This window comes from Dermacentor silvarum, chromosome 4 (genome assembly GCF_013339745.2).
Source record: "Dermacentor silvarum isolate Dsil-2018 chromosome 4, BIME_Dsil_1.4, whole genome shotgun sequence".
NCBI lineage: Eukaryota > Metazoa > Arthropoda > Arachnida > Ixodida > Ixodidae > Dermacentor > Dermacentor silvarum.
The window spans coordinates 212,510,967-212,537,983 of record NC_051157.2 but is presented as its reverse complement, the minus strand read 5'-3'; the positions used below and the strand labels follow the sequence as shown (position 1 = coordinate 212,537,983).

Genomic DNA, 27,017 nt, shown 5'->3' with positions numbered 1-27,017 from the left:
CTGTGCGCGGTCGGTATGCGCGCTGCGAGCGCGACGGGGAGCTACGATGACGACGGCGACAACGGACATCGTGAGAGCCTATAAAGGAGCTTCGCTCCTAAAAATGATGCGGTTTTACGTGCCAAAACCACGATCTGATTATGAGGAACGCCGTAGTGGGGGACACCGGAATAATTAGGACAAAGTGGGGTTTTTTAACGTGCACCTAAGAGTAAGTACACAGGTGTTTTCGCATTTCGCCCGCACCGAAATGGTGAGTGGACATCTCTCGGCTAATTTATGCAAGTTGGTTCTATCTGCGCTTAGCTTCAAGTTGTAAGGAATGCTCGAATGGTGAACGGAGGCACATCGCAAAGCTACCGGTAGGCTCGAAAGCAGAAAGTATGATCTGGCACCGAACGTTCCTCAGTTTAAACTTATCGAATAAAGTAGTGTTTCATTCGAAAGAGCATTAACGGCGTAGCAACTCAATGCAGTATGCATATGCGTGCTTTCCAGCGACCTATTGTGATCCCTTATTTATTTCTCGCCGTTGATTTTACATGCAATTAGAATGTGCTGTTATGATATAGAATACGAACACATAGTATGTGCATTTCATAACTCAAATACTTTTTAAATTACATTTGTCCCCGAGAGTACAATGGCGCAGAGCTTACCCATGGCGCTGCGATTCCAGCAATTACCACTACGGCTTCAGCGCTTGAGCGATGCTGAAAATATTTCTGGTATCAGCTGCACAATGTAAGCTACCAGACTAAATACCGTATGCGTATTGTGTGCATGTGGCTGCTGCTACTCACAAGCACTGCGTTTTCAACCATTCAGAAGTGAGAGATAAGCCGTAGAACCTCCAGCTAATGATTTAAGCAATACTAGCTTGCCTAGACAAAAAAAAAAGTCAGAGCCCCTCCACTATAGTGAAGATGGAAGCCAGTGAAGCTGTGACTATGGTTGGTCTGCTGTAGTGAATATTGCCCCCCCCCCCCCCCCTACGATGAGAATGAGCGTATCGTCGTTGGGCATCACCCAACCGAACATGTCTATCATGAACGTTCTGCTTGAGAAACTCGCGTTGAAACCTGGCCTTCGCACCGGGGAGGTTAGCGCTAGCGTTGCCGAGGCGTGTACCACCGCTGTCGCGTTCTTGGAGGGCAAGAGCACGCTGACGTTTGGCCTCAACATCGCGCTCTCTCAACTCGGCGTCCGCGGCTCTTCGCTGACGTTTCACCTTGGCTTCGGAATCCCGCAGGCTAGAATCGGCACGTCGACGACGAGCCTTTCCTGAGCGCGTTCGCGGCGGCGTTGCTCAAACGCGTTAGGACACGTCGTCAGTTGCTCATGAATGGCTCATACCCCCGTAAATGCGGCCTCCCCATTACGCCGACAGAAGAAATGTGAAATTCTACACTGGAATGATTAGCGGCAACGCAGCCCTCTGTGGAAGCAGACGACGAACGTGGTAGCAGTGGCACGAGCGCGTGCCGAGCACGAGCACAAGCGCCAACTTCGCTCTCTCCCAGCTCGGCGATGCTGCGCACGATGAGACCAACCTAGCGAGCCTTTAACAGCTCCGCTGTAATAAAAACATCTGCGGATCCCACGCGTTGTGAGAATGGATCTATGGGAAGCTTTCAATTGTAGTTATGAAGAACGCTGTTTCTGCTGAGCGGCCATTCGCAAGGGGAGACTACACTACCTAGTTGCACATATTTAAGCTGGGAACCACCTCGCTGAACATAGACTTCTTGCGCTTGATCATGCGCATGCTGCCTATGGCCACGATGCAACGACCCCGACAAAATGAAGATGACTGTATGACGACGTCGCAATGACGACGATGGAATGACGAGGACGGCACGACAACAACGGCATAACGACACTGAAATCACAATGACAAAATTGCAACATTGGAACCACCAATGACTACAATGGCACGACGACGGTGGAGTGACGAAGATGATGGAGTGACCACCATAAGATGGCAACGATGGTTTGACGACGATGGCGCGATGAAAACGAGATGTGGATGCTGGAATGGTGCCGATGGTATGAAGAAGAAGGCATGTGGACGACGATGTGACCTTGCGAAGACGGAGCTGGAATGATGGCATGGTGATGCTTAGAATGCTTTCACGACAATGGGATCACGACAATGGGACCACGACAGTGGAATTACTACGACAAATAATGACCCCTCTCACGACTTCATGACGACGACAATGGCAGACGACAACGGACTGATGACGATGGAATGACGATGGCGGTATGAAGATGACGACTTGAAGATGGCGGTGTGAGGTGACAACGCAGTGACAGCGACGGAGTGATGTCGGCGGAAAGATGGTGATGACATGCAAAGAAATATGACGATGGTATGCAGACAATTAAAAGATGACGACGGAAGGACGACGATGGCGTGATAACGACTGCGTGTTGGTGCTCGAGCTCACGTGTGCGCTTACGTGCATCACCTGCATCCACGAGTCGTCTCGATTGTAACTATATCCGGCGTTTGCACTATGTCCGGTATCGACCAGCAGCCAGCCGGGATTACAATGGTACGACGGCTTGATGTTGACCGCATTACGAAGAAGGTATGACAATAGCGCGAAAACAACGGCATGACGACAACGGAAGAGCGATTCTGGCCTATGCAGCCCAACCAGAACATTTTCCCGCACGTATATATACAGCTGGCACTTTCAAAGTTCAAGCAGAGAGCATGACGACAATGGGAAGACGACACTAGAATCACTACGTCAGAATGACAACTATGGAGCGACCATGACGACATGAAAACGCAGGAAGCCGCCAGCAGCAGTAGCAGCCCGTAGCAGAGGGAAAGCTGAAGGACGAGGCAAATAACGCTTCACTTTAAAGCAACAGGAGAGCTGATGAACAAATGCCTTTGTTTATTGCAGGGCGCAATCAATAAGTTGTAGAACTACACGCGTCGTTTGAAATGCAAGACAACGATGAGAAAGAAAGAAAACTTGCAGCAAGGGAGAGAATGAAGTGCTGAATAGCAAAGTTGGATTTATTACAGCAGCGCCACGGATGGCTGCTGCTGCTTGCTTGCTCGGGCAGCACGTATACCGCCTTGGTGGCCTTGGCGGCCTTGGTGGCCGCTGCTGCTTCCTCGGTCTCTGGTCGCGCGGGACGTCAGTGGCATGCGCCGTTGGCACCACAGGCTGGGGCTGCTTGCTGGCTCGGCCAGCACGTACCGCTATGGTACGCTACTCGCAGTGCAAAACTAGGACTGCTCAGCGGCCTTCACTTGGACAATAATGCTTTCGCATTCACAGCTCATGAAAAGTGCTTAGGTGTCCTCGGAGCTTTTCTTCCTTGTTTTTCGTTTTTATTTCTTTTTTTCTTTAATGTCACGAGCGTCCATTCTAACCTGCCTACTTTTGCGAGGTGTTTAGGTAATGTTTCGGCAAAGCTCGTAGTGGTTGGACGAGAAATGCCGTATCGTTATTCTTTTTTTTTTGTCTCTTGAAGCAGAGCTCTCTCTTTTGATAGGACCTACAAAATGTATTGCTTTGAACAGCGTATCCTACTGCGCTCTTGACCAGCTAAAAAGAATTCGGTTGTTTTGCGTGGCCAAACCATGATCTGATTGTGGCGTACGCCATAGTGAGGGTCGCCGGATTAATTTTGACCACCTGTGGTTGTTTAACGAGCACCCATTGCACGGTACATGGGCGTTTGCGCATTTCGGCCTCAACGAAATGTGACCGCCGTGATCCGATTCCGCGATCTCGTTCTTAGCAGCACAACGCCGAAGCCAACAAGCAACCCCGGCCGGTTGTGCTCTCGACAAGCTTCGAGTGGGTGAAGCTAAGAGCAGCTAGGGATTTCACGCAGTGGTGTGCACAATGCTAACTGACACGACCTTCAAGAAAGGTAAGGATAACATCAAGAATACGAAGGTCACGATATTTCGGACGTTCTCTGCTAAGGTTAACCTTGAACAACGCATGGCCATAAATTGCAATAAATTACCTTGACCTAGGGTGCCGGGTAGTCAGCAGACTGAAGGAACACTCAAAAAGTCGATCAGGTACCGGAATGTCACATGCACGGCGGAGCCGGTTAGTTCAGTTTCAATGCACCTGTCCAGGGGCCGTATTCTGAAACGATGCACTTCGCCGATATCGCCTAGGCGACAATATCGCCGTCAGGCGTGCGCTGATTGAGCTAAATTTAATGACGTCGTGCTCAACCAGCCAATCAGCTCATCAAATCTCGGTAAAACAGTCAACCAGCACGCGCCGTTGGCCAAGGCGATAGTATCGCCGAAGTGGATCGTTTCAGAATACGGCCCCGCAGGCTTGCCAACAGGAACCTCCATAGCACTGGCGCCAGACAGAAGCCGGTGCACACATTCTCTCTGCGCAAGCACTTCTTCGTTGAATGTTAACATTATTTACTACAGATAGTACCTAATAATTTCAAGCAAGTTGTCGACCCCTATCCCGAAAGAATTCGGGAAGTTCACTATGCCTGCGACGTCGGATGGCGTGCTTTACGTCATGGCGGAGCTGAACGTGTCGCATCAAGTATTGTGTACAAATGTACAAGACTATAATGCCTCTGGAAATTCTTTCAGGCTTCCTGTGTCGTTCAAGTGGCTATGGGGGACGCACGCCAGACGTTTGCGTATGCAAGGTAATCAGAAGATACCGACAATTATACGCACGCTTGATAGGTTAAAAATAATATGTTAGCAGGCTTGTTGGTACTTACTTACTGACATAATGTAGCACGAGGGCACAACCACATACCCATGGATCGCAGGCGCTACTAAGAACCTTATTCGAAAGGCAGCGGGGCATACTATATGTACGTTTTCCAATGCGCAGATTCAGTAGCCGCAATGGACAGGCTATAAATAGCTTTATCAGATCCCCAATACCATTTGAAATAATAAAAAAAAACTATGCTCTGCTTTATGCAATACACAAGAATTCGTACAGTACTCATAAATGCATTACTTATGTTTTATGTGAAACACTGCCAAACGTTCACGTGCCTCGGCACGTGCCGTGATCATGAAATCTCGGTTGACAAGAGCAACACTTGCAATGCGCAGAAAGATGCTCAGTGAAGCCATTTTTTTAATGCATTATAGCGTGCTCTCTCATTCTATTACTCCTGCATCGGCCAGTCATTGCGACATACAACTTTCCACAAGTCGGAGGTATTTTGTACACCACGCCGTGGCGGAAGCACTGCACGTAGGGCTTGGTGTGCTTCGCTTGACAGCGTATTGTGTAGCTGTCCATGATGCGGGGACGTAGTTCGGCCAGCCCGTGGGGATGCGACAACACGATAGGCTATCGGTCACTTTTAATGCGATAGCGTTAAGGGCCCCGTGTCGCAGATAATCCGGCGTGTCGGCGCCAGCGTGCGTATCGGCGTCCGTGGCGGAGAAAATCACCCGCAACCGCGCAGGCCGCGCAGGCCCTCCGCGTGGAGCAAGGTGTTAGTGAACAAAAATTGAATTTCTCAGTGAAATTCGTCAGAAGAATGGTAAAGCACAATTTAAGGTGGCGGTCCCACTCCGCCGGCACGAGCCCCCCGTTTTCAATACGTTTGGAGCAACCGTGGCGGCTCTTCTACTTAGGATATGAAGTTGTCGTATAAACCATAAAAAGCTTAATTATTGTAGATTCCAACTATATATAATATAAAGGAATTGATTGATGTGATTTAGAAAGAAATGTTCAAGAACAAGCATGAGATACATGGTTTTTGCGAACTGTGTCTCAGTTGTGACCATATTTAGAATACACTACCGCACATACGGCATTGCGGCTTCGTCTGTAGCTTTAGGACATACTTATATAGTTCCAAGACGTAGCAAAATAATTTTGAATTTTTACTTTTTGGATAATTTGATGTTGAAAATTGCCAAATATCGCGATCTTCTGTTGTAAACAGCCCGGCAACTACATGCCCAAGGAAGCTAAATTTTGGATAAAGTAGAGCTCAAAAAATTTCCATTTAGGACGCAAAATTTCATTTATGTAAATTTATTAGTTTTCCTAATAATGCGACCGAAATTAAGCAATATTTAGAATTCTGGTTTTATTTTTGCCCATTTTTGCGGGAAGGTACTAAAGCTACGAAGCTGCGGTGTAAGACTAACAAAGGTACATGAATGAAATTTTGCGTCCTAAATGGAAATTCCTTGAACTCTACTTTATCCAAAATTTAGCTTCCTTGAGCATGTAGTTGCCGGGCTGTTTACAACAGAAGATTGCAATATTTGGCAATTTTCAAAAGCAAATTAACCAAAAATTAAAAATTTTAAATTATTTTGCTACGTCTAGGTACTAGATAAATATGTCCTAAAGCTAGAGAGAAAGCCACAATGCCGCAAGTGCGGTAGTTTATTTAAATATGGTCAAAACTGAGACACAGTTCACAAAAACCATGTATCTCCATGCTTGTTATTCAACATTTCTTTCTAAATCACATCAATCATTTTTATATTATGTATAGTCGGAATCTACAAGAATTAAGCTTTTTATGGTTTATACGGCAACTTCATATTTTAAGTAGAAGAGCCGCCACGGTTACTCCAAAAGTACTGAAAACGGGGGGCTCGTGCCGCCGGAGTGGGACCACCACCTTAAGCACAACCTAGCTACAGACATGGTGGCGTCGAACTGTTATTTGAATGTACGAGAAAACATAATTTTGCTACGAGGAAACTTAAACACAAACCTCATTTGCCAGCATTTCTACCACAACACCGGCATCGAAAGGCAACGCGGTTAACTAGAGGTAGGTGCGGTTGGCGACCCTGCACGGGATGAAGTGTAGGGGGATCAAAAATAGAAAAGGCGTGGAAAATCCGTACGCACCATTCTGTAGCCCGGATGGTCCCGGCTCTTTTGAGAGCTGGCGCTCTGCAGCTACGGCCTTCGCCATTGGTTCTTCGGTGGTACCTGTAGAGGGAGATAAATATAAAAAATGGTATTGACTAATGACTTAATGGGCTTTCTTTAGTGCCTCTTTGAGGATAACAAAATATGACTTATGCAATTGTGCATAAATATTTTTCTTTGAAATTTTTAAGGAAAGGCTTCTTGAAAAGGATAGCTTTTGTTCCTGATAAATGAGACTAGTGAGCTGAGGTCACTTGGATCGCTTTACGGATCCCGGCCACGGTGGCTGGGATTCGATACCGTGCCCTCGTGGTGAGCAGCCCAACGTGGTGGCCGCATTTCGTTGGGGGCAAAATGCGAAAGCACCCGTGTACTTATATTGAGGTGCACGTAAAACAACGCCAGGTGGTCCTAATTATTCCTGAGTCCCCCACTACGGCATGCCTCGTAATCAGGTCCTGGTTTTGGCAGGTAAAACCCCACATTTAAGTTTTGCGAACGTTCAGCTACTATTTTGCCGTTTGCAGACGCTCCAGTGCGCGTGTGCCTTGTGCCAGGTGGCTTTCCATTGCTTCTTTAAAACGAAAAAAAAGGAAACAAAATTTCCTTTACTTAGAGACTGTTAGAATAAGCACGCAGCAAAAGGGCAGCAAGTGAAAAAGTCCAGCAACGAAGTGAACATCACAAAACTAAAAAAAAAAAAAATGGCCAGCCCTTCCCCTACCGGAAAATGGGGGTAAGCGAAGCTTGAATGATCGTCGGTGTTCATCGGGAACGAATTGCACTGACGAGTACCGCGTTGTGCTCGATCCTTAACCGGTCACACACACTGCAACTGGCTCCGAAGTTGCGGTTCAGAAACTCGCGTTGAAACCTGATCATCGCACCGGAGAAGTTGGCGCTATCGTTGCCGAGGCGTGCACCACCTTTGTCGAGTTCCTGGATGGCAAGACGACGCTGACGTTTGGCCTCAACATCACGCTCCCGCAACTCGTGGTCGACGATTCTTCGCTGATGTTTCACCTCAACATCGCACTCCCGCAACTCTGGGTCCGTGGCTCTTCGCTGACGTTTCACCTGGGCTTCGGAAGCACTCGCGCTAGAATCGGCACGTCGACGACGAGCCCTTTCTCGAGCGAGTTCGCGGCGCCGTTGCTCAAACGCAGCCTGCTCGTCGGCGGAACGCCCTATGAGCGGCCGTCCCAACTGGCCGCCGAGAATGATCTGAGACGAGGGAAGCCGCGCGCGCGAACCCCCTTTCCCTCCCCGCAACACACCAAACGACCCTGATTGGCCGTGCACGTCACGTGATCTGGCGCCGGCACAGCTGCTCTACTGTAGTAGCCGGTTTTTTTTTGTGTGACCACGACAACGCCACCGAAACTTGTGAGCCAATACAAGCTTCGCTTGAAAAAGGAGCCTCGAACACAAACGCGTGTGCACAGGCACACACGCTTGCATCAAAACTAAAATGCACAAATCTTGTATTTGGTCTTACAGCCTTGTACGTCACTGAGTACAATACAGTCAAGGACATGCCTTTGGCTGCCCTTGACTCTCGCAGATGGCACTGCTGACCACACGAGCTGCTAAGTGGTCGACATACTACCTGTCTGTGAAAGGTCATAGCAGAGGTAGCAGCTCCGGCACAGCCGCTCTTTCGGATGCACCTGGCGGTTACACGCAGCCACGCAGCATATCTAGAACAAGATATCTAAAACTACACGAAATTTTACTCAAGAGCCAGGGTCTGCGTCTTCTTCAGCGTAAACAAAGTGTAGGGGTGGACGCCTCGTTTATCAAGCAGTACAAATTCGCTAAACTCCGTTTGAACGCCTACGGTGAGCGTTCTTTTCGAAATCTGTGAGAAGCTTTAGATAACAAAAAGACTGTAATGTCAAGGCTGGTGACGTGTGTTTTATTTCGTGATGATAGAGAATATTTACAAGCTCACTGCGTGCTTTGAGACACATCAAAGAATTAGCGCGAGCATGACCTTATTTTTCAACAGACCTGCTTTTTTTGTCTATCGCGCCCGTCAGCGTACCTAGGCGTAGAATTATATTACAACGTTAAGCTGAAAGAAAGTTAACGCTAACACATCAAACGCACCTTATGTGAAGCCAAGTTTTCATCAAGGAGACGTACAAAGGGAAACAGCAGCGTTCGCCCATGGCTTCTGCGAGTACGCAAAAATGCTTGAACGACATATATCAAACGCTTGCGGAAAAAAATATCGCACACCTGTCATCTTTGAAAAATCGAAAGAACCTGGGTTAACTGTTCTTGTCAGTGTTTCTGTCACTTATGGTGCACCACCCAGCCGCGCATGCGGTATGGTGCCCCGACACGGCCGTCTCGTTGTCTGATCCGAGCTCGCCTCGCTCAGTCACTTATTTGCAGTGCACATACTCGCATGGTTCCGAAGTATCTGATGGTCGGTCTTTAAGTGGCAACGTGACTTGTCGCCGAAGCCAACGAAACCGCGCCAACACTAAACACAGGCGGGTGAATCTTCCTATACCTCCCATTGGTTCTCCTATAGCCGACGCTCAGTCGACGCTAGCGCCAAGGCGCACTTCAGTTAGGCCCTAGCCGATGGATGATGGTACTACGGTGGCGAAAACAAGAAAAAAGAAAAAAACAAAAGCGGCGCGATTCCCCCCCCCCCCCCTTTTTCGCTATAGCACTTTTTTTCTTCCTTTTGTTATGATAACGTTTTTCCGCTCGTTTCGCCTTTCCCTCTTGACTTCCCTATCCCTCTCTCATGCCTCGCCTCACCCTCCCTCATGTCTCCGCGCAATGCTTTTTTTTTTAATTTCTTAGGCTATCCGCGGCGCGCTCTTTATTATTTTTTTTTTTCGTCGCGGGCGTTATCAGACGCACCGCCGGAGCGAAGCGCGCGCTCCTCTCCTGTCCGGCCGTGCAATTCGTGCTGCGTGCTTGTGCGCAGTGGATTTGTTTTGCGCTTTCATGCACGCAGTCGCGTTCATTATTCCAATAAAGCAAGCATGTGCCCAAATTGTATTAAAGAATAATTACACTTACACTACAACACTTGTCTGGACTCACTTTATTGTGTTCGTTTGCGACAACCAGAATTGGAGCTGACAGTGCAACACACTACAGAATGCAACAAAACGCGGATGGTGTTTCATGTACCCACATGTAAAAAAAAAAAAACATTTATTGTAATTGCTCTAATGGCCAATGCGCAGAATAGCTTCTCACGGCCTGCTTCTCGCTCGGTCCATAAAATCCACATCCGTGAAGTGCGCCTAGCATATTCAGCGTTTGTCGACCTTGACTCTGGGCAAACCCATTAGGTCCATCCTTCCAGCGTAGGTTAAAAACGCTTCCATCCTGAAGAACAGCGAAGATCATAAATTATAACATCGCATTTGGAACATACAAAACTGAGCTCGTTTCGCGTCGCGGCAGAGTACCAGTTGTGATATGTCTACCTTAATTCTCAGAAACACATTTTTAAACGATGGCGACCAATTAGCTAGAAATAATTGCAAAGCGCACACCCACACACGTGTTCCTTGCGGTAGGCACAGGTGGTACTATATTTAAGGAGCTTTATGTTTGCTGCTTGTTGACATAACGATTTACTGCATCGTTGTGGTGTTTTCAAATCAGCTAGCTGCTGCCTCACCACCGGACAGCCATGTACTATCCCGTTGGAAATAAACGCGAACAGCGGAGCGCGTGGCCGAAGCATAACTGAAGGTATAGTGCGCGCCGTCCTGTCATCACCATTCACAGGCGGGCACATCCGGTTTGATCGCGCTGTGCGATGGTGCACGCCCCTATCATGTGAAATTTTTGTTTCTGCTCTACTTCTCTTTTATTTGAAAACGATGAAAGTTGACGGCACTGTAATGATGACAGCGCAAACTGTACTATCGCGATGAAAAGAAAGAGCTAACCACGGAAAGCGTGGCTTTTGGCACAGTCAGCGCTAGTGCGAAGATATGGGTCCAACTCCCATATGCTTTGGCTGTCGCTATTTTCAGTCGGCGCCACCGTAGCGCTAGAGTCTTGTTCCGGCACTGCGTGTGCGTTCCGAGTGTCAGATATGACTGGCTGATGATAAGCTTTCCTTGCCAATACCGTGCTAAAAGCCACGCTTTCCACGGTTCGCGTTTCTTTTCATCCGCGATAGTACAGTTTGCGCTGTCATCATTATTGTGCCGTCACCTTCCCTCGTTTTCAAATAAAAGAGAAGCAGAACAGAAACAAAAATATTGCAGGATAGGGGGCGCACCATCGCACTGCGCGATCACACCGGATGTGCCCGCCTGTAAATGGTGATAACAGGACGGCGCGCACTATAACTTCAGTTATGCTTCGGCCACGCCCTCCGCTGTTCACGTTTCTTTCCATCGGGATAGTACGACTGCACACAATTACTATCACAAATAAAAACCGGGAAGTAAACTGCACAGTGCTCACCTGTTGTCTTTAGGGTTGCGGTAGAATTTCACGTCGCATGGCTCACTTAGTCTTGATGTGTTCGCACACTAATGAACCACACACGAACAGCGACAGCTGCGAGACATTGCGGGGAAAAGCCGACAAACGTGCAACAGTAGGGTACCACACGGACCACACTGCTAGCGCGGAAAGCGAAAACCGCAAAACTGACCGCATAATGCCAGAAAAAAAAATAACAACAAGGACAGTTGCTGCCGTTTTGGCCGTTATCAGCACGGCCGATGACGAGTGCGGTCCACGCCAGCCGCGCCGCCGATAGTTGAAAGCGAAAGAGAAACGACAAAGTTGAGAGAAGGTTGACAAGAAAAACTAAGGAAAAGCGATTTTGGTTTCGCAGCCACCTCATGGATGGCGCTGCAATTCTCGTGGACCAAAAACCAGCGGAGTTTCCGAGGCTTGCTAAACACCCACAACACGAAAGAGCGGCTGAACCAGCTGAGCTGAAAGCAGGTCAGCCGTCACCGTCTCAGACGAAATCAACTATCACACTCAGTTGAGGGAAAGATAAAGCACTTTCATTTCTTTCGCTAATTAAAACTTGTTGTAGTTTAATATTGTATTAGACATAAAAACAATGCAACAGCAAACGCAATTTCCACATTTTAATTCATACAACTTCGTTCTTTATATTTTGTTAAACAACCGTCCGCGAATGGCAGGCGCGTAATGCGAAAACGAAATTAGCGGTCGCTTTTCACCGGTTGTCTCAACAACGCACTATTGTCGTTCTTGATACATTCACGTCGTAATTTAGGCGAATAGTAGGTACAGGCATTGACACTGCCAGTCTCTGGCCAACGTTTGTCACCCGCGTGAGCAATCAGCGGACTGCGTTTCCTATAGTCACTTCTTTGCTAAACAGTGACAGCACGCGATAAAATCGATATAATCGTGAGAAAGGTGATCGGCGGCATGCCTCGTGCTTTTATTATCACTCGTAGTTGGCTCGGTGGCCGCCGTTTCTTTAGTCGCCGATACGCCACTTCGAATATGTAAAACTTTTCGCTGCAAGCTTAGGCCTTCCGGGAGTAGAAGCTTCATTATAGCGATGTTTGCGTAAGGAAATGGGTATGCTTGTGCATCGCGACGTTTTTTCCTGACCTGCAGCCAAAATTATAGCACACAGGCATGCGGATTCGCCAAGATGTGTTAGGTGAGTAGGGCCATTTTTGTTGTAATGGCAGGCATATTGCCTATCTTTTCTGTCGCTGTGGCCGAACACCGCAGACAGACGCATGAATGAGGTCAAGGATAAAGAAACAGCGCGAAAGCGCAGGCTATGCAGCAACGCAACACGCATGCAGCCCTAATTAGAACCATGAATCGCAGCCATTCTTACGACGCTGTTAACGGCGACAGAGACTAGTTTCTCAGCTGGAGCCGGTTGTAAGAAATTTGTAAGATGTCGTTGAAACTCAGTCCTACGGTGTGTACATTCACTGTGTCCTGTATTGTCGCTCGCGCTGTTTTGGAATATTCCGTAACAACCAGCTCAAGTTGCAACTCCCCTACAGGTCGAGGTTTTAATTTTTTTTATCAGAATTGTGCCACAGCAGTAAGAATACGCGGGATAGGTAGGGTAAATGTATGCTATTACTTGGAACTAATTTATTTAGAGAACAACAACAAATAAACAGATATTATGTAGATCCAGCGCCTGTGCAGAGACACAAGAAAGAATATCCCCAATCTGTAAAGCAAAAAAGTGCGCCTGTCTGTGTAATTTCTTTCGCCCTTGTTCTTAGTGCTACGTCACAATTCTTGGCAGGAACCTTGCGCCAACTAGCCCAACGACGTGTTTTATTAAGGAGAAAGTTTGAAAGAAAGGATGAAAGTTTAATGTAGCTATGATGAAAGGCAGCGGAATGGCACACAAAGGCGCATCTGGCCTGCTTTACAATAGTATTTGTTTACTAATGCAGTTGAGAGCTGGGTGAGCTTGCATGAATTCGTTACCAGGAAATGCGCGACAGGCGAGACGCAAAGAAAGGGATAAAATTCCTTGAATAATGATGCTGTTCTGCCTTTGGGGTTTTGTCTTGCATCGGTTTGGCAGAAAACAACAAAGAGCCTTTAATCAAACATGTCCAATGTATGCGTACGAGCTATAACATCATGTGCAGCACGCACGAAAAAAAAAAGAAAAAAAACTTGCTGTGCCCAACAAGTGCCGAGTAATGCTAGTAGATACTTCAAGATACCAGCTCTATACAAAATACGCGAGGATGGCGATAAAATGGCTCAGAAATGCGCGAGAAAGCGTGAGACGAAGCATGTAGGATGTGTTGAGAACGTTGTGTACGGGAACCTTGTTTCGTGTGGCGATAAGTACGGCGGCAACACAAGTAGGTGCCTAAAAGGTAGCCTTCGCGAACAGGATAATATTGATAGGACAGTGCGATATTCAACTTAGTGGAATGTTCTATGCTTCGCAGTTGGGCACTTGTTGGGGCATTTAAGGGGTATTTAGGCAGAGCTCCGGTAAAATCAGCCTTCTGTTATTAATAAATTATTTTGGTTTTCTGTATAAAAATAAATGGTCAGGGTTGATGGAGCGGACCTACACCTCGCCAAGGCTCTGACTACCGTGCATTCTTTGTGCAAGGGAAACAGACACGCACGAAAGGAGAAGCGGGGTGCAATGGTAGCAAAATATGTGACCTAGAAACCACAACAGTAAAATGTAAAAAAAACATAGAAATTAATAAACAATAAAATACGCACATCTCGACGAACAATGAGAAACCGCGAGAAGCAATGTCAATATAGTGTGCAGATATTTTTTTTCTTTTTCCACAACTTATCAACCTTTTATTCTTGTGATTTGTGAGACATCGCAGGAAATTGATTGATTCCTTAAACAAAAGGAAACACAATGATGCCCTTAAGCATACTCGTGTATTTTTGTTGAATACGAACATGACGAAGACCAAGTCTTAAAGAGCATTCCGGCAATTTTCCGTGTAGCACAGCCATGCAGTATGCAAGCAGACATAAAATAATTCTAGAAAAAACGGCCATGTCCTCATCAGTTATTTTCGCATTCTTTTTCACCCTTTCCTCTTTTTACCACGTTACTCTTAATCATATGGAGCACGTCCATTTTTCATATCAGGGCCAGAATTATGACTACAAAGGGCTCCGCTGTGCACAAGAAGACAGGGAAGTAGCTGGTGATTTGGTTCGGCATTACGGTGCCGCCTTGTTTTTTTTTTTTTTGTTTTTTTTTTTTTTGCTTAGTGTTTTTTTTCTTGGTACATGGGCTTCCTATGCCAAGTCGGAATTCACTGCTTTGTCTCTGTTGTACGCACATGCTGCTTGAACCCTAAGCGGGAATAAATGACAGGAAGAATCCAAACGGAGCGATGTTGGTGGTGTGAGCGCCTTTATCGAAATATTAGGCACAGGACCTGACTTCGGTTCCGTCTCTTAAAACACAGAATCCGGGCCAGACCTTATGATGTAATGCGAATGGACAATTTTTTTTAACCATTTGGTCGAAGCAGACTATTTGGTGATTTCCACGACCATAATGCAAATTACAAGGAATACCTCATGGTTATATGGCCACCTTTTCACAATTGTTTTGAGAAGACGTAAATGATTTTTATTGAATAATTTAGGCTATGCAGAGGATATATTTCAGATGCTTCTTTTTACTCCTAACTCTGCGTGAAGGCATGTATAGAGCTCTTTTGCCACAAAACTGCAGTTTACGTTGAATACACGCGCACACACACCCACTAAGCTAAACGTGGTTTCTTGTACGCAGTTTGCATGTGCTTATGAAAGAGACTTTGTGCTCGTGCGTGTTTGCCTGCTCGGGTGCCTGCGCGCGTGCGTAAGCGCTCCACTTTCTTGCTGCTTATATGTTTGAAAGTTACTTGCCGACAACATTCTCGCAGAGTTACTTGGCGCTGTTACATAGGGCTCTAACGTCCCATAGACTGCCTGACGCTTCTTGTCGCCATATGTGTTGACGATATAAACAACCTTAGTGACGTATGGTTGACGAACAGCAAAAAAAAATGCATACAAAACAGTCATCGAAATGGAAATGTGGCGGAAAATCACTGCTTCACTTAATTTTTTTAATATTGCCAAAGAGAAAAAGTACAAACTTATTGATAAGAGGATGGGCCCACGATAAACAGGGTGAGCCTGGATTTGCGCCAACCATTGCACAGAGCCTGAGCAATAAAACAGCGCACTCTATTATCCGCTGCGGCGTTTGATGTGACGGCAGGGGATGGAGGTGAATCGAATGACCACACATCTCAATAGTCAATTTCATGTAGTATGCGGCGTATTATTGTTCTCCGAAGTGTTCACTCTCTCTTTTATAGTTTATTCTAATTTCCCTCGATCGCAATTACGGCAGAACACCCTACTCGCACGCAGTGTTCTCCTAGCCTTTATTTTTTAATGCTATTAGCATTCTTTGGGAACTTATCCCAGTTTGCGGTATGCATGTTTGTATGTACTATGTCTACCTTTTTGCCGCCAACTTGAGTCACTGGGTAGCCCATGGTCAAACGTGCAGAGCATCGGGATGCTGTGTTGAGAGAACCAGCTTCAAGACCAACCGCTGGACAAACTTAGGTGACTGGGTATATAACACGGGTGCTCTTCAATGAACCTCTTTGAAGCCAACATACGTCACCGGCTTTGTGCCACTATGGATGTATGTGCCAGATTGGCTCACGGGGTTTGCGACACTGGATATTTCTCAGTCATCATTGAACCTATTTGACAACAACTTGGGTCACACTGTATTTGCAAGTGCGTATACACTCTCAGCACGGTAACGTTTAATAAAGGAACATATCCTCAAAATTTTGTGTACTTATAAATAAAGGTTATATAGTTTAATAAACGAGCATATTTTTACAAATTTGTGCACCTATAAATTAGATAAAAAATTGTAACCTTTACTCAAATAACGTTTAATAAAGGGCCACATTCTTACAATTTTATGCACCTATAAATTAAAAAAACTACATGTATCTATACTACACTTTACCATATAGTAACATTTGGTATAGGTACACGTAGATGTTTTTGTATTGTAACCTTTCGTATAGGCACACAGTCTAGCAAGGCTTCACACGCCTGTCCTTCTGCGCATGTCCATGAATATAGGACATTGATTCTTCGGCCAATCACCAAACTTCACCGCAATGCACTAGCGTAACTCACTGAGCAGCACTTTATAAAAATTCTACTTAAATGATCGGCCGAATTTCTACAACTTTCGTTACCAACGTCAGGAGGGTACTCTCTTCTGAAAATATAGACATTTAAGGCACTTAGTCGTAACTTCTCTGCTGCGTTATATTAGCACTTTGGTCAAGCACTGCTATAACGCAGCAGGTAAATTACGACTAAGTGCCGTAAAAGCTTATGATATCGCAAAAAAAATTGACCTTTCGACGTAGCTAACGGAAAGTTGTTGAACTTCGGCTGATCTTCTAAAAAATAATTTTTTTAAAACGCAGCTCAATGATTTACGCTAGTGCCCTGCAGTCAACTTCAATGGATGGCCTAAGAAGCAATGTACAAAATTCATGTGCATGCGCAGAAGGACGCGCCGGTGAAGACATACAAGACTGTAAGCCTATACGAAACATTACAAAAAAGAGGTTCATTAAATGGCCGCAGGGGTTATGCCCAAATTTCTTGGACAAGACTCATTGTCGAAAACTAATAAATATTCAGGACTTAAGACAAAATGACATTTAATTGCTACAAAAGCTTTATAGCGGCGACAGACAGCATTTGCGCGATAGTCAATACAATTATTTGGGGACAAATGTTTACTAATTAGCTTTTTTAATTTCTTTGGGGGACATGTAATTCCATATTGAAGGCAGCCAGTACTGAAAGCATACAAATTTGCCATAATTGTGCGTGGCACCTGTTTCGAGAAATGGAATCTTCAATTAAATGCGTTGCTGTTTAAGGTATTTCTACACACCCTGCAGCAAAATTCTGTAAATATCTCAGCTGGAACAGCAATGCATTTTATGGCATGTTCGCAATATGTGTTTTTGAGACTATTCTGTGGCCGAATGCTTCCAGCAACCGGATATCGAGTGCTGATTGGCCAGCTCTGCCGTTACCGTTAACCACGATTGTTTATTTACATGCCAATCAGTCAAATAATAATAACGCTCGTACTAATGGTGATTATTAAAGTTTATTGGCGCAATTCGTACTAATGATTATTGCTGTAATTGTGTTACGATGGCTATCAAACTTGATCAGCAGATATCAACGTTTCGTCACAAATTCTTTATTCTTAAAATTCAAGGACAGTCTGGTTCACAACGTGTAATAAACCTTGGACGCCTTGCTATTTTACAGCGCAGGTCATTTACACAAGGCAGCTTGCAGCAATTAGTATAGAAAGCACGATGCATAAAAAATTGTACCTTTTGAAATAAGCTGCATACTTGGTAATTTTAGGATTAAATGTGCAAAACACAACATAATCGATGAAATGCATAGTATGTTTTTTTTGGAGAATGCATTGTAGACAACTTCAACCCGCAACACATTTCCTTGCTATGGACTATATTGAAAGTTTTTGGAAAAAGTATTATGTCGTTATCACATCATAGTGGGATTTCTAATAATTATATTTTTCACAAGTGGGAAGCGTAGTTTTCAGAATGAATACGCATTTCTGCATGCAAGATTTTCTGTATCGAAAAAAATTTATAGAGGTACGAGGCGGCAGCACCAACATTTTGGAAATTATATGAGTAGCAGCCGCGAGAAGGGAAGCTAACAAAAACATTTAGTGAAAATGTCATGAATACGTTATTTGCATGTACAAAACAAGGTAACGCAATGTTTTCCTTTCACAAGCTAAAATACATTTTGCCTTGCTCTGTTTTCTTCACGGCCATGAAGCAATCAATAATGAAAAAAACCTTTGAGTACAGCGCTGCCTGGCAGCACAAATTTCTACAGCGTCGCGAGGAATGGGGAAAAAAGACAAATATTGAAGGTTCGTGTACAATATGTTTAAACACAAATACATATAAGTAAGTTTTAGACTATACCGAGGAAGACAATCTCATCCCTGTTGAGAACACAACCAGGTCTGTCTGCTGTTGGTATGTCAGTTGCTAATTCTCCGATCTCCTTGCTGTGTAGTGTAGCCTACAAGAACACATAAGTAATCTTACGGTCTCATAGTTACTTGTTAGTGTCGCCCTGCGAACAACAACTATTAACATGTAATGAAAGAGGCATAAATAAACCACAAATAGATGAAAAACTACCACAGAACAAATAATTAAACACGCCTAAGGTGAATATGCTCTTCTGTATAGAAAATGTCGGTAACATAAACATTCAAGATTAAAAACTGAACGAAAATGAATTCCCAAGTCAGTTCGTACTCCCCTCCAGTACAAGTACAAAATGTCACAGTTTAAGAGTCAAAACGCAATATCAAGTGATTGCAAACTGAATATCACCACAAAACACTAGTTCCGTGCATGAGGTCTAATGTTGTGCGTCTGCACAAAAGTGTAACATAAACTTCAGCTTTAAGAATAACCAACAGGATGACTGATAGTGATATAAAAACAAAAAAATAATATAAAAAACAGTGTTTATGAAGCAAGCAAGTAGTTCGCTTCAATAAAACTGAATAGTGCGAGCATGAGCATGAATTGACGGTGAAATAATATACGACAGACACACACCCGTAAATAAACAGTTGAGCAGGAAGCATTGCTTACCTAGGTGACATTTATTGCTGTCTTCGGCATTCGTTACAGCAGTCACAACACAACCGATGCTCACCACTCTCAAGTAAGCGAAGGACTTTTAGTATTGGCCATCGGCAATGCGTCTCGTCGCAGCGGCGACGCAGCACGCCAAGTATGTCCCTGCTCCACGCCCGGCGGCATGACTTCTTTTCAGCCGCTCGCGCGTCCTTAGGAGTCTCTGGTAACTGTACCACGCGTCACGAGTGACTCAGACACTCAAAACGCTTGGTAAGCGCACGCCACCAAAGCGGAGAGCGTAAAAACGTGCTTAAAGCTATGAAACAAAGCGCGACACAACCGTTTCGAAACGACAACACCGGCGATACTCTTCCCGGTATGCATCACGGGAGCAGCACAACGCAGAGGAGATATGGCGACGTTCATGTCTCATGTTTGGCTGAAGCTGAAACACGTTTGATTACGCCACGCATCTCGCGCAACTAAAGATAATTATCAAACTACAGTTCCGTCAAAGTGTCACAGGAGCATATATCATCATCATCAGCCTATATTTATGTCCAATGCAGGACGAAGGCCTCTCCCTGCGATCTCCAATTACCCCTGTCTTGCGCTAGCGTATTCCAACTTGCGCCTGCGAATTTCCTAACCTCATCATCCCACCTGACTTTCTGCCGTCCTCGACTGCGCTTCCCTTCTCTTGGTATCCATTCTGTAACCCTAATGGTCCACCGGTTATCCATCCTACGCATTACATGGCCTGCCCAGCTCCATTTCTTCCGCTTAATGTCAACTAGAATATCGTCTACCCCCGTTTGTTTTCTGATCCACACCGCTCTCTTCCTGTCTCTTAACGTTACTCCTAAGATTTTTCGTTCCATTGCTCTTTGTGCGGTCCTTAACTTGTTCTCGAGGTTCTTTGTTAACCTCCAAGTTTCTGCCCCGTATGTTAGCACCGGTAGAATGCAATGATTGTACACTTTTCTTTTCAACGACAGTGGTAAGCTCCCAGTCAGGATTTGGCCATGCCTGCCGTATGCACTCCAACCTAATTTTATTCTTCTGTAAATTTCTTTCTCATGATCAGGGTCCCCTGTGAGTAATTGACCTAGATAAACATATTCCTTTACAGATTCTAGAGGCTGACTGGCGATCCTGAATTCTTGTTCCCTTGCCAGGCTATTGAACATTATCTTTGTCTTCTGCATATTCATCTTCAACCCAATTCTTGCACTTTCTCGATGAAGGTCCTCAATCATTTGTTGTAATTCCTCTCCATTGTTGCTCAATAGGACAATGTCATCTGCAAACCGAAGGTTGCTGAGATATTCGCCATCGATCCTCACTCCTAATCCTTCCCATTCTAAGAGCTTGAATACTTCTTCTAAGCATGCAGTGAATAGCATTGGAGAGATTGTGTCTCCTTGCCTGACCCCTTTCTTGATAGGTATCTTTCTACTTTTCTTGTGGAGAACCAAGGTAGCTGTGGAATCCTTGTAGATATTTGCCAAGATATTCACGTATGCCTCGTCCACTCCTTATATATATACCATATATATCAAGCTGCTTATATATTGTTTCACGATGTTGCTGTTCGTTTGTAGTTATAAGTTTACTCCCTGCTCATTTGGCTGGCCGCCATTGTGGCCACATACCGTAAGCGCACGTTCATCTCTCTACGATACCTTACTGGAGCGGCTGTCGCCCGCTGTCATATGAATGTAGCGGCGTCTGTCTCGCGTGTTAGTGAGCGGGCAAAATTGGTGCGTGTCTGGTGTTCTCTAATGAACCCGACATATGCTACAATTTAGGAACCACTCCCTCTAATACTTCAAAAATGCAAAAAAGAAATAAAAACAGGAAAAAAAGTGCGGTCGCAAAACATTCCGTTGCTGTGTACAGTAAGGCTTTTACAAAGCATCTTTCGCGCCCTGCAGATTAGTTATTCGGCCTGCTCAACGCTTTGATTCTGTCGGTCGTCGAGCTTTTACAGTACTCCTAGCGTGCGCCCACGTGCGAACTTCAGTGTGCGCCTGCGGTTAGTGGATGTCGCGTTTCAGGAAAATATAAAACAAACGCGACTAAAGGGAGCATTGATACACAAGGAAATAATAAAAAAAATATTGGGTACAAATATATATTCAATCGCCATAATGCATCCGCTTTTAGTTTTGTGCAGGTATACAAGTTTGTTTTATAGCACAGCCTAAAATGCCTGCAGTGGTAGCGGGGGAGTTTCCACCACATTAAACCATAGGGACACGTATGCATGTTTATCTTTCACCGGTGGCCGCTTTCCACCGGCTAACAAATGTTAAACGTTATCGCTCGGCGCAGGTCGCGCCTGCATCGGAAGCTTCTCGAACGTTATCGATGCTTCTATCCGTCGTCTGTGGTCACCGACGCTCATGTAACCTGATTGTATGAGCGACGCGAATTGTCTAGAACTTTCTAGAAGACACGCGGGCACCAGGGATTAATCTGGAACATTCGATGACTCACGTATAAAAGCCGACGCGTTTCGCCGCTGATGAGATTTCGACGACCGCCGACTGTGTTCGCCGATATCGTTGTGCTTTGAGTGTAGCTTGCTTTTGTGGGCACAGGTGCGCCCAATAAAGAATCAATTTCGTCATACGCAGTTTTAAGACTGTTTTCTTCAGCGTCACTACTACGTGACAATAGTGATAATTCATTCCACAACATCGTTTGCCACAATATTCTCCGATGTATGTTAACTGTTTCTGTGGCTTCCTTTTAGATGATAATGGCACTTATGCAGTTGAGATCGGTGACGAATGAATTGCTGCTGTCTGAGTTGAGCATACGCTCGTGCAAGATTTAAACATTTTCTGATATTGCGAAACCAAAGATCCCAACTGGTACCAATAAAATCTTAATGTAGTCCAACCTGCCTCATTCCCCCGGCCGCACAACATATCGTACAGATTAGAGGTTACAATCGAAAGCTTGCAAGGCATTCGGCATTCCAGTAACCTTTAAAATATACGCTTTGACACATGTAGCCTTTAGTTGCGACGGAAATTCAGAAAAACTCAAAGATCAAGTTATTTTAGTTGCCGAGTAACCTTTATGTTATAGGTTACTTGCAATTTTAGGTAAACTTAAACGTTACCGTGCAAAGATATATATATATATATATATATATATATATATATTGTAAGCACTTTTAACGTACTTCATCGTTCTCGTTTGTATATAGCCATCATCATCCCTGTTCTTCTTCTTCGTGTTTGAGCCTCGGCCGTGCCTGCGGAATAAACGGGTCTGCCAGTGCTGCCTGTCCTGGTCGTCATCCGTCTTTCAATATATATATTCCACTGTTCAAAAAAGCTCTTTGATGCCAACCAGGTTTAATGGGCATGTTCCGCCGTTTAGTAATAATTGGTATATAAAACGTATATTCAATAATTACGATAATAATAATAATATTCGATGGTTCATACCACTTAAGTCGATAATCATCCCTAAAGGATGGATGCAGCGCTCATTTTTTCTTCATTGTTTAGTCTTGCCTCTGCACAATGCTCGTGAACGTTACTGGAGAACGGATACGGAAAAATTCGCGGAGACTGGATAAATCAGTTCAACTTTGTGGAAATCATGCTTGGTGTAGCGCAACAGCTTCAATTTGCTTATGGTTTTCACTACATAGCAGTTTCAACTTATTGGTACTCATTGATTGCCTTGTTGCGCTAGGACAGCCACAAGGGCTTTGTACTTCTTCTATCAAGTCCACGCATGTGTTTGTGCGGCGTCCGTGGATATGACTGTTTCACAAACGATGCCTCAGTGTGTCGTGAGTGATACCTATTTAGTTAAAAAGATGAATGCTAACTTACGCTTATTATAGGTGTAGTGCTGTGATTATACAGCAGCAAAGGCAAGTGCAAAAGTGATCAATCTTTCTTTGTACTCTCTCGCAGGATGATGACGTGCCGTGCGCAAGACTGACAAGGCAGGATGCAGATCGACTACCTGAGTAACTGCACCTTAGCAGGCATGGCACCTGCGTGGATGTGCACGCCAGGCCAAGTCTACCTCTACCCGGTGGGCGGAAACGGCAGCTCGGACCTTGCATGCGCCGGATGCGATTCTACTGAACTGTTCGATGCTTCATCCATACCAGAACCGATCGCCGACGAATCCTCATACGATGCGCTCTTAGAAAGCAGCCGTTTCTGGATACAGCGTGTACTAGTTCCCATCATAACGCTCATCGGTGTCATTGGGAACACCGTGACGATCGTTATCATGACTAGGCGGCGGATGCGGTCGTCCACCAACAACTACTTGGCCGCACTCGCCATCGTCGACATGTTGTACCTACTGGGCGGTTTCGCACTCTCGCTCAAGCACTACGAGTTCATTCAGGAGAAAGGGCTGTTCATCTATTTCCGATCCTTTCCCTTCCTCATTCTATTGACGGACACGTGCAGCAACACGTCCGTCTGGCTTACGGCGACCTTCACTGTGGAGCGCTACATTGCCGTCTGTCACCCGATTAAGGGAAAGGTACTCTGCACCGAGTCTCGGGCTAGAAAGGCCGTCATAGGTGTCGTCGTATTTTGCTTTGCGCTGACTCTACCGACACCGTTCGAATACGCTGTGGTCGAAGAGAATGACTCAGCCACCAACATGACCAGAGTGAGCCTAAGCTATTCAGAGTTTGGGCGCAATGAACTCTACAAGAAGATATACTACTGGCTGACAGTGGTGCTCTTCACTCTGGTGCCCTTCTGTCTCCTGGCTGTGTTCAACGCGTTTCTCGTGCGTTCCGTGCACATTTCGCGCAGGCAGCGTTCCAAAATGGTACAGAGGACCGACTCCAGCCGCGACAACCAGGAGAACAAGATCACTGTCATGCTCATTGCCGTGGTCATCCTCTTCTTTCTCTGCCAGCTTCCTACAGCCGTCACGCTGCTCTACACGTCCATCAGAAGCCCGGAGGAAGGTAGCGAGCAGGAGAAGCTCGTCTTTATCCTGGGAAACATTTTTAACTTCCTCATGTCGCTCAACGCGGCCGGTAACTTCATACTTTACTGCCTCCTGAGCCAGAAGTACCGGCGCACCTTCCTGCAGATTTTCTGCCCTTGCGCTGAGGGTCGGTTCGTGAGGCTACAGTCTGTTTACCAGTACACAGGAACCGGCCTAAACCAATCGGACGACCATACCACTGCGACCAGCCGTCGTTTGAGCTCCGTGCGCTCGGCACGCTCCAATTCGTCGGGACCTCTTGACGCCAATGGAAAGAAGAGTGCACCGGCACGCGCTTGCTTGCTCAACGTGCCCGAAGAGTCCACCGGCGGGCGCAGAGCCAGTGACGCGTCTACCTGCGCTGGCCGACCGACAGGCTACACTGGATCCTTCTGGTCAAGGCTTCGGCGCTCTACTAGCAGGAACAGTGGCCGAGCCAATGCGGACAATCGTGAAAAGGCCAAGGACTGCGTGGTAGTCATCACTTCTCAGGGTGTGACGGAGAATAGGTGTGTAGGACCGAAGGCATAGGCGCCGTCTTTCGAAGAGCCCACTGCTGTGTGGAACTGGCGCTGCGCGTGCGAACGTTTACTGGCTGGTGCTGAGTAATACTGGCAAAAAACATTTTGCCCTTTCCGAGGCCTACGGTTGTCGTGAACTTTTCAGTGGTGTTGTGCGCCTATTCAGCGGAAATCTTCTTATTAGGCCGGTGCTGGAACACGCTAAAAAAACACTTCCAGTTTTTTTGTGCCATGGCATCGCTGCATAAGTTAAACGCTCAGCCGAGTGAAGGGTGATGCTGCACAGGGCGGCCCCTTTCATCCTCGTGTTGGTGGCCATGCTCAGAGAAATACTCTGAGCATGGCATTCAACTGCAGGAAACTCCTTAGTGACAGCGTCAGGCAGCAGTAGCACTTTAATGAGATTGTTCTCTTGTACGCGTCCACAGTCATTGAATTAGGAAAGCAGTATGCGAATGCGCAGTACGCATGTTTTACCTTCACTGGTCACCTACATATCAATAATAAATATCAAGTGACAATGATGAGCTATGGGTTAAAGCAAAAACGAAAAGCGTCGGCTCTGAGCAATGCATAGTGAATATTCGACACAATTTCTGTGAACGGGAGTGCCCCTCGTAAGCATTTAAATTATCAACTATGTGTTTTATTCATTTCTAACAACACTAGGCTAGATTCACGGCGAACAGTGTTGTGAAGGCAAGGAAGGCGAAGAGTTGATGACAAATTAGTAGCATTCAACACGCCGAGCTTCAGGCACACCTGATTTAAATGAAGCACCATGTGCATAAGAAGCGTCAAAGCCTCCTACACAATGTTTTTTTTTCTTTCTCGTCACTTAGTAGCGTTTCAATGCCTCATGCGTTCCTGGCATGCAGGTCGCGGTGCTTTTTTGGGGTCATATGAAACAGAGGGCCGGAGGGGGTGATACCTTCAGGGTAGTGTGTTACCATTCTTGAGTGTCTTCTATGTAGGTGTAGTTTTTGTCACCCACGTCATGCTAGGTCCAACAGTGTAAACGTTATTTCGCCTTCACATTTTTGACCACAAATGCACACTGATGAACTCAGACACTGGTCGTACATTTGCGTGTTCCTTTACCAGTCATCCTTCGAGTGGCTAGTTCGTATCTACCCAGCTTAAGCGTGCTTCCCAACGTTTGTTATGGTTTCCGCAGATCCTGTTGTCGTAATTTAAGTGTCACGAGTGCTTCTGAGAATCGAAATAAATACTTGTTGCAATTTTTTTTCAGACAAGGATGACTTGTGCTGCTGTTGATATCCCATCCTTTGTTTGCCGTCCCTGCCTTTCCTCATTTAGCTGATAAACGTCCGACCACCTACCCCACTCGCAGCTGCCGGAGATGAAGAAATTGGAGAGCGAACTGCAACGAGCCATCGAAAGCATTTCAGTATGCAAAAAATGGGGGCCCTTCAGTGCATTAAACGACCATGCGTCTAGAAATACCCCGTTAGCACTTCAGCGGATTGTTTTCTAGTATCGAGGAAGGCATCTGTACAGGCTCATTCCCACCACTGCCTCGAGGATGTTGCTCGACCACTTGCGACTGGCGACCAAAAAGTGACTGAAGGTGACCGATGCTCACACCGGCAAGTGCGACCGGCCAGTTGCCATCTACTTGCAATTGAATCGCCACGTAAAATAGGTATCAGCGTACACAGACGTCCTATTCTCCCCCATTCCATTCGTTCAGGAGTTTTGCGACTGCGGTCGCATGACTGAAAAATCTAGCACCAAGTGACTAGCCCAAAATTGGCGCATTTCAAGAAAGCACCCATTTGCTACCATTTGCGACTGGTCGCATTGCGACGAACTTGACCACGCGAACGCTGTCAGCCGCCGTACGGCATTCTATTTCACATTGGTGATGCTCTCCTGCTCTCACCACTTATTAAGGTGCCATGCACTTAACTTCTTGAAAAGGCTTCAAAACTAAGCGTGAGGGAAGGCAGCATTTCACCGGCCGTGGTGGTGTAGTGGTTTTGGTGTGGCGCTGCTAAGCCCTGAGTCGCGATAAAAATCCTGGCCGCAGCGGCTGCATTTCGATTGAGGCGAAATGCGAAAAGTCGCGTGTACTGCGCACTTGGTGCACGTTAAAGAACAACTGGAGGTTTAAATGATTCCAGAGTCACGCTCTACAGCATGACTCATAATCATATCGTGGTGATATGATTATGATTGAATATGATTATGATCTGATTAACAGTAAGACACGTAGAATTATAAAATTAAGATTACACTGTGCATTTCTGCGTCTGTTATGCACGTCCTTTCATTGGAATATAACCCCAGCACCGATAGGGAAATCGGTCATTACCATTGACCAA

General features: G+C 45.8%; 1 protein-coding gene across 1 annotated transcript; it reads left to right on the top strand.

Moving 5' to 3' along the window:
• Window positions 1-12,368: 12,368 nt before the first annotated feature.
• Window positions 12,369-25,922, top strand: LOC119450933 (FMRFamide receptor). The gene is made up of 2 exons (XM_037714398.2): window positions 12,369-12,558; window positions 23,098-25,922. Exon 2 carries the CDS (start codon window positions 23,135-23,137, stop codon window positions 24,677-24,679), a length of 1,545 nt encoding a protein of 514 aa, XP_037570326.1. The 5' UTR covers window positions 12,369-12,558; window positions 23,098-23,134; the 3' UTR covers window positions 24,680-25,922.
• Window positions 25,923-27,017: the final 1,095 nt, after the last annotated feature.

Bases quoted from the DNA above. Each gene is read 5' to 3' on its own strand.
- LOC119450933 (XM_037714398.2), top strand. From the start codon at position 23,135: ATGCAGATCGACTACCTGAGTAACTGCACCTTAGCAGGCATGGCACCT.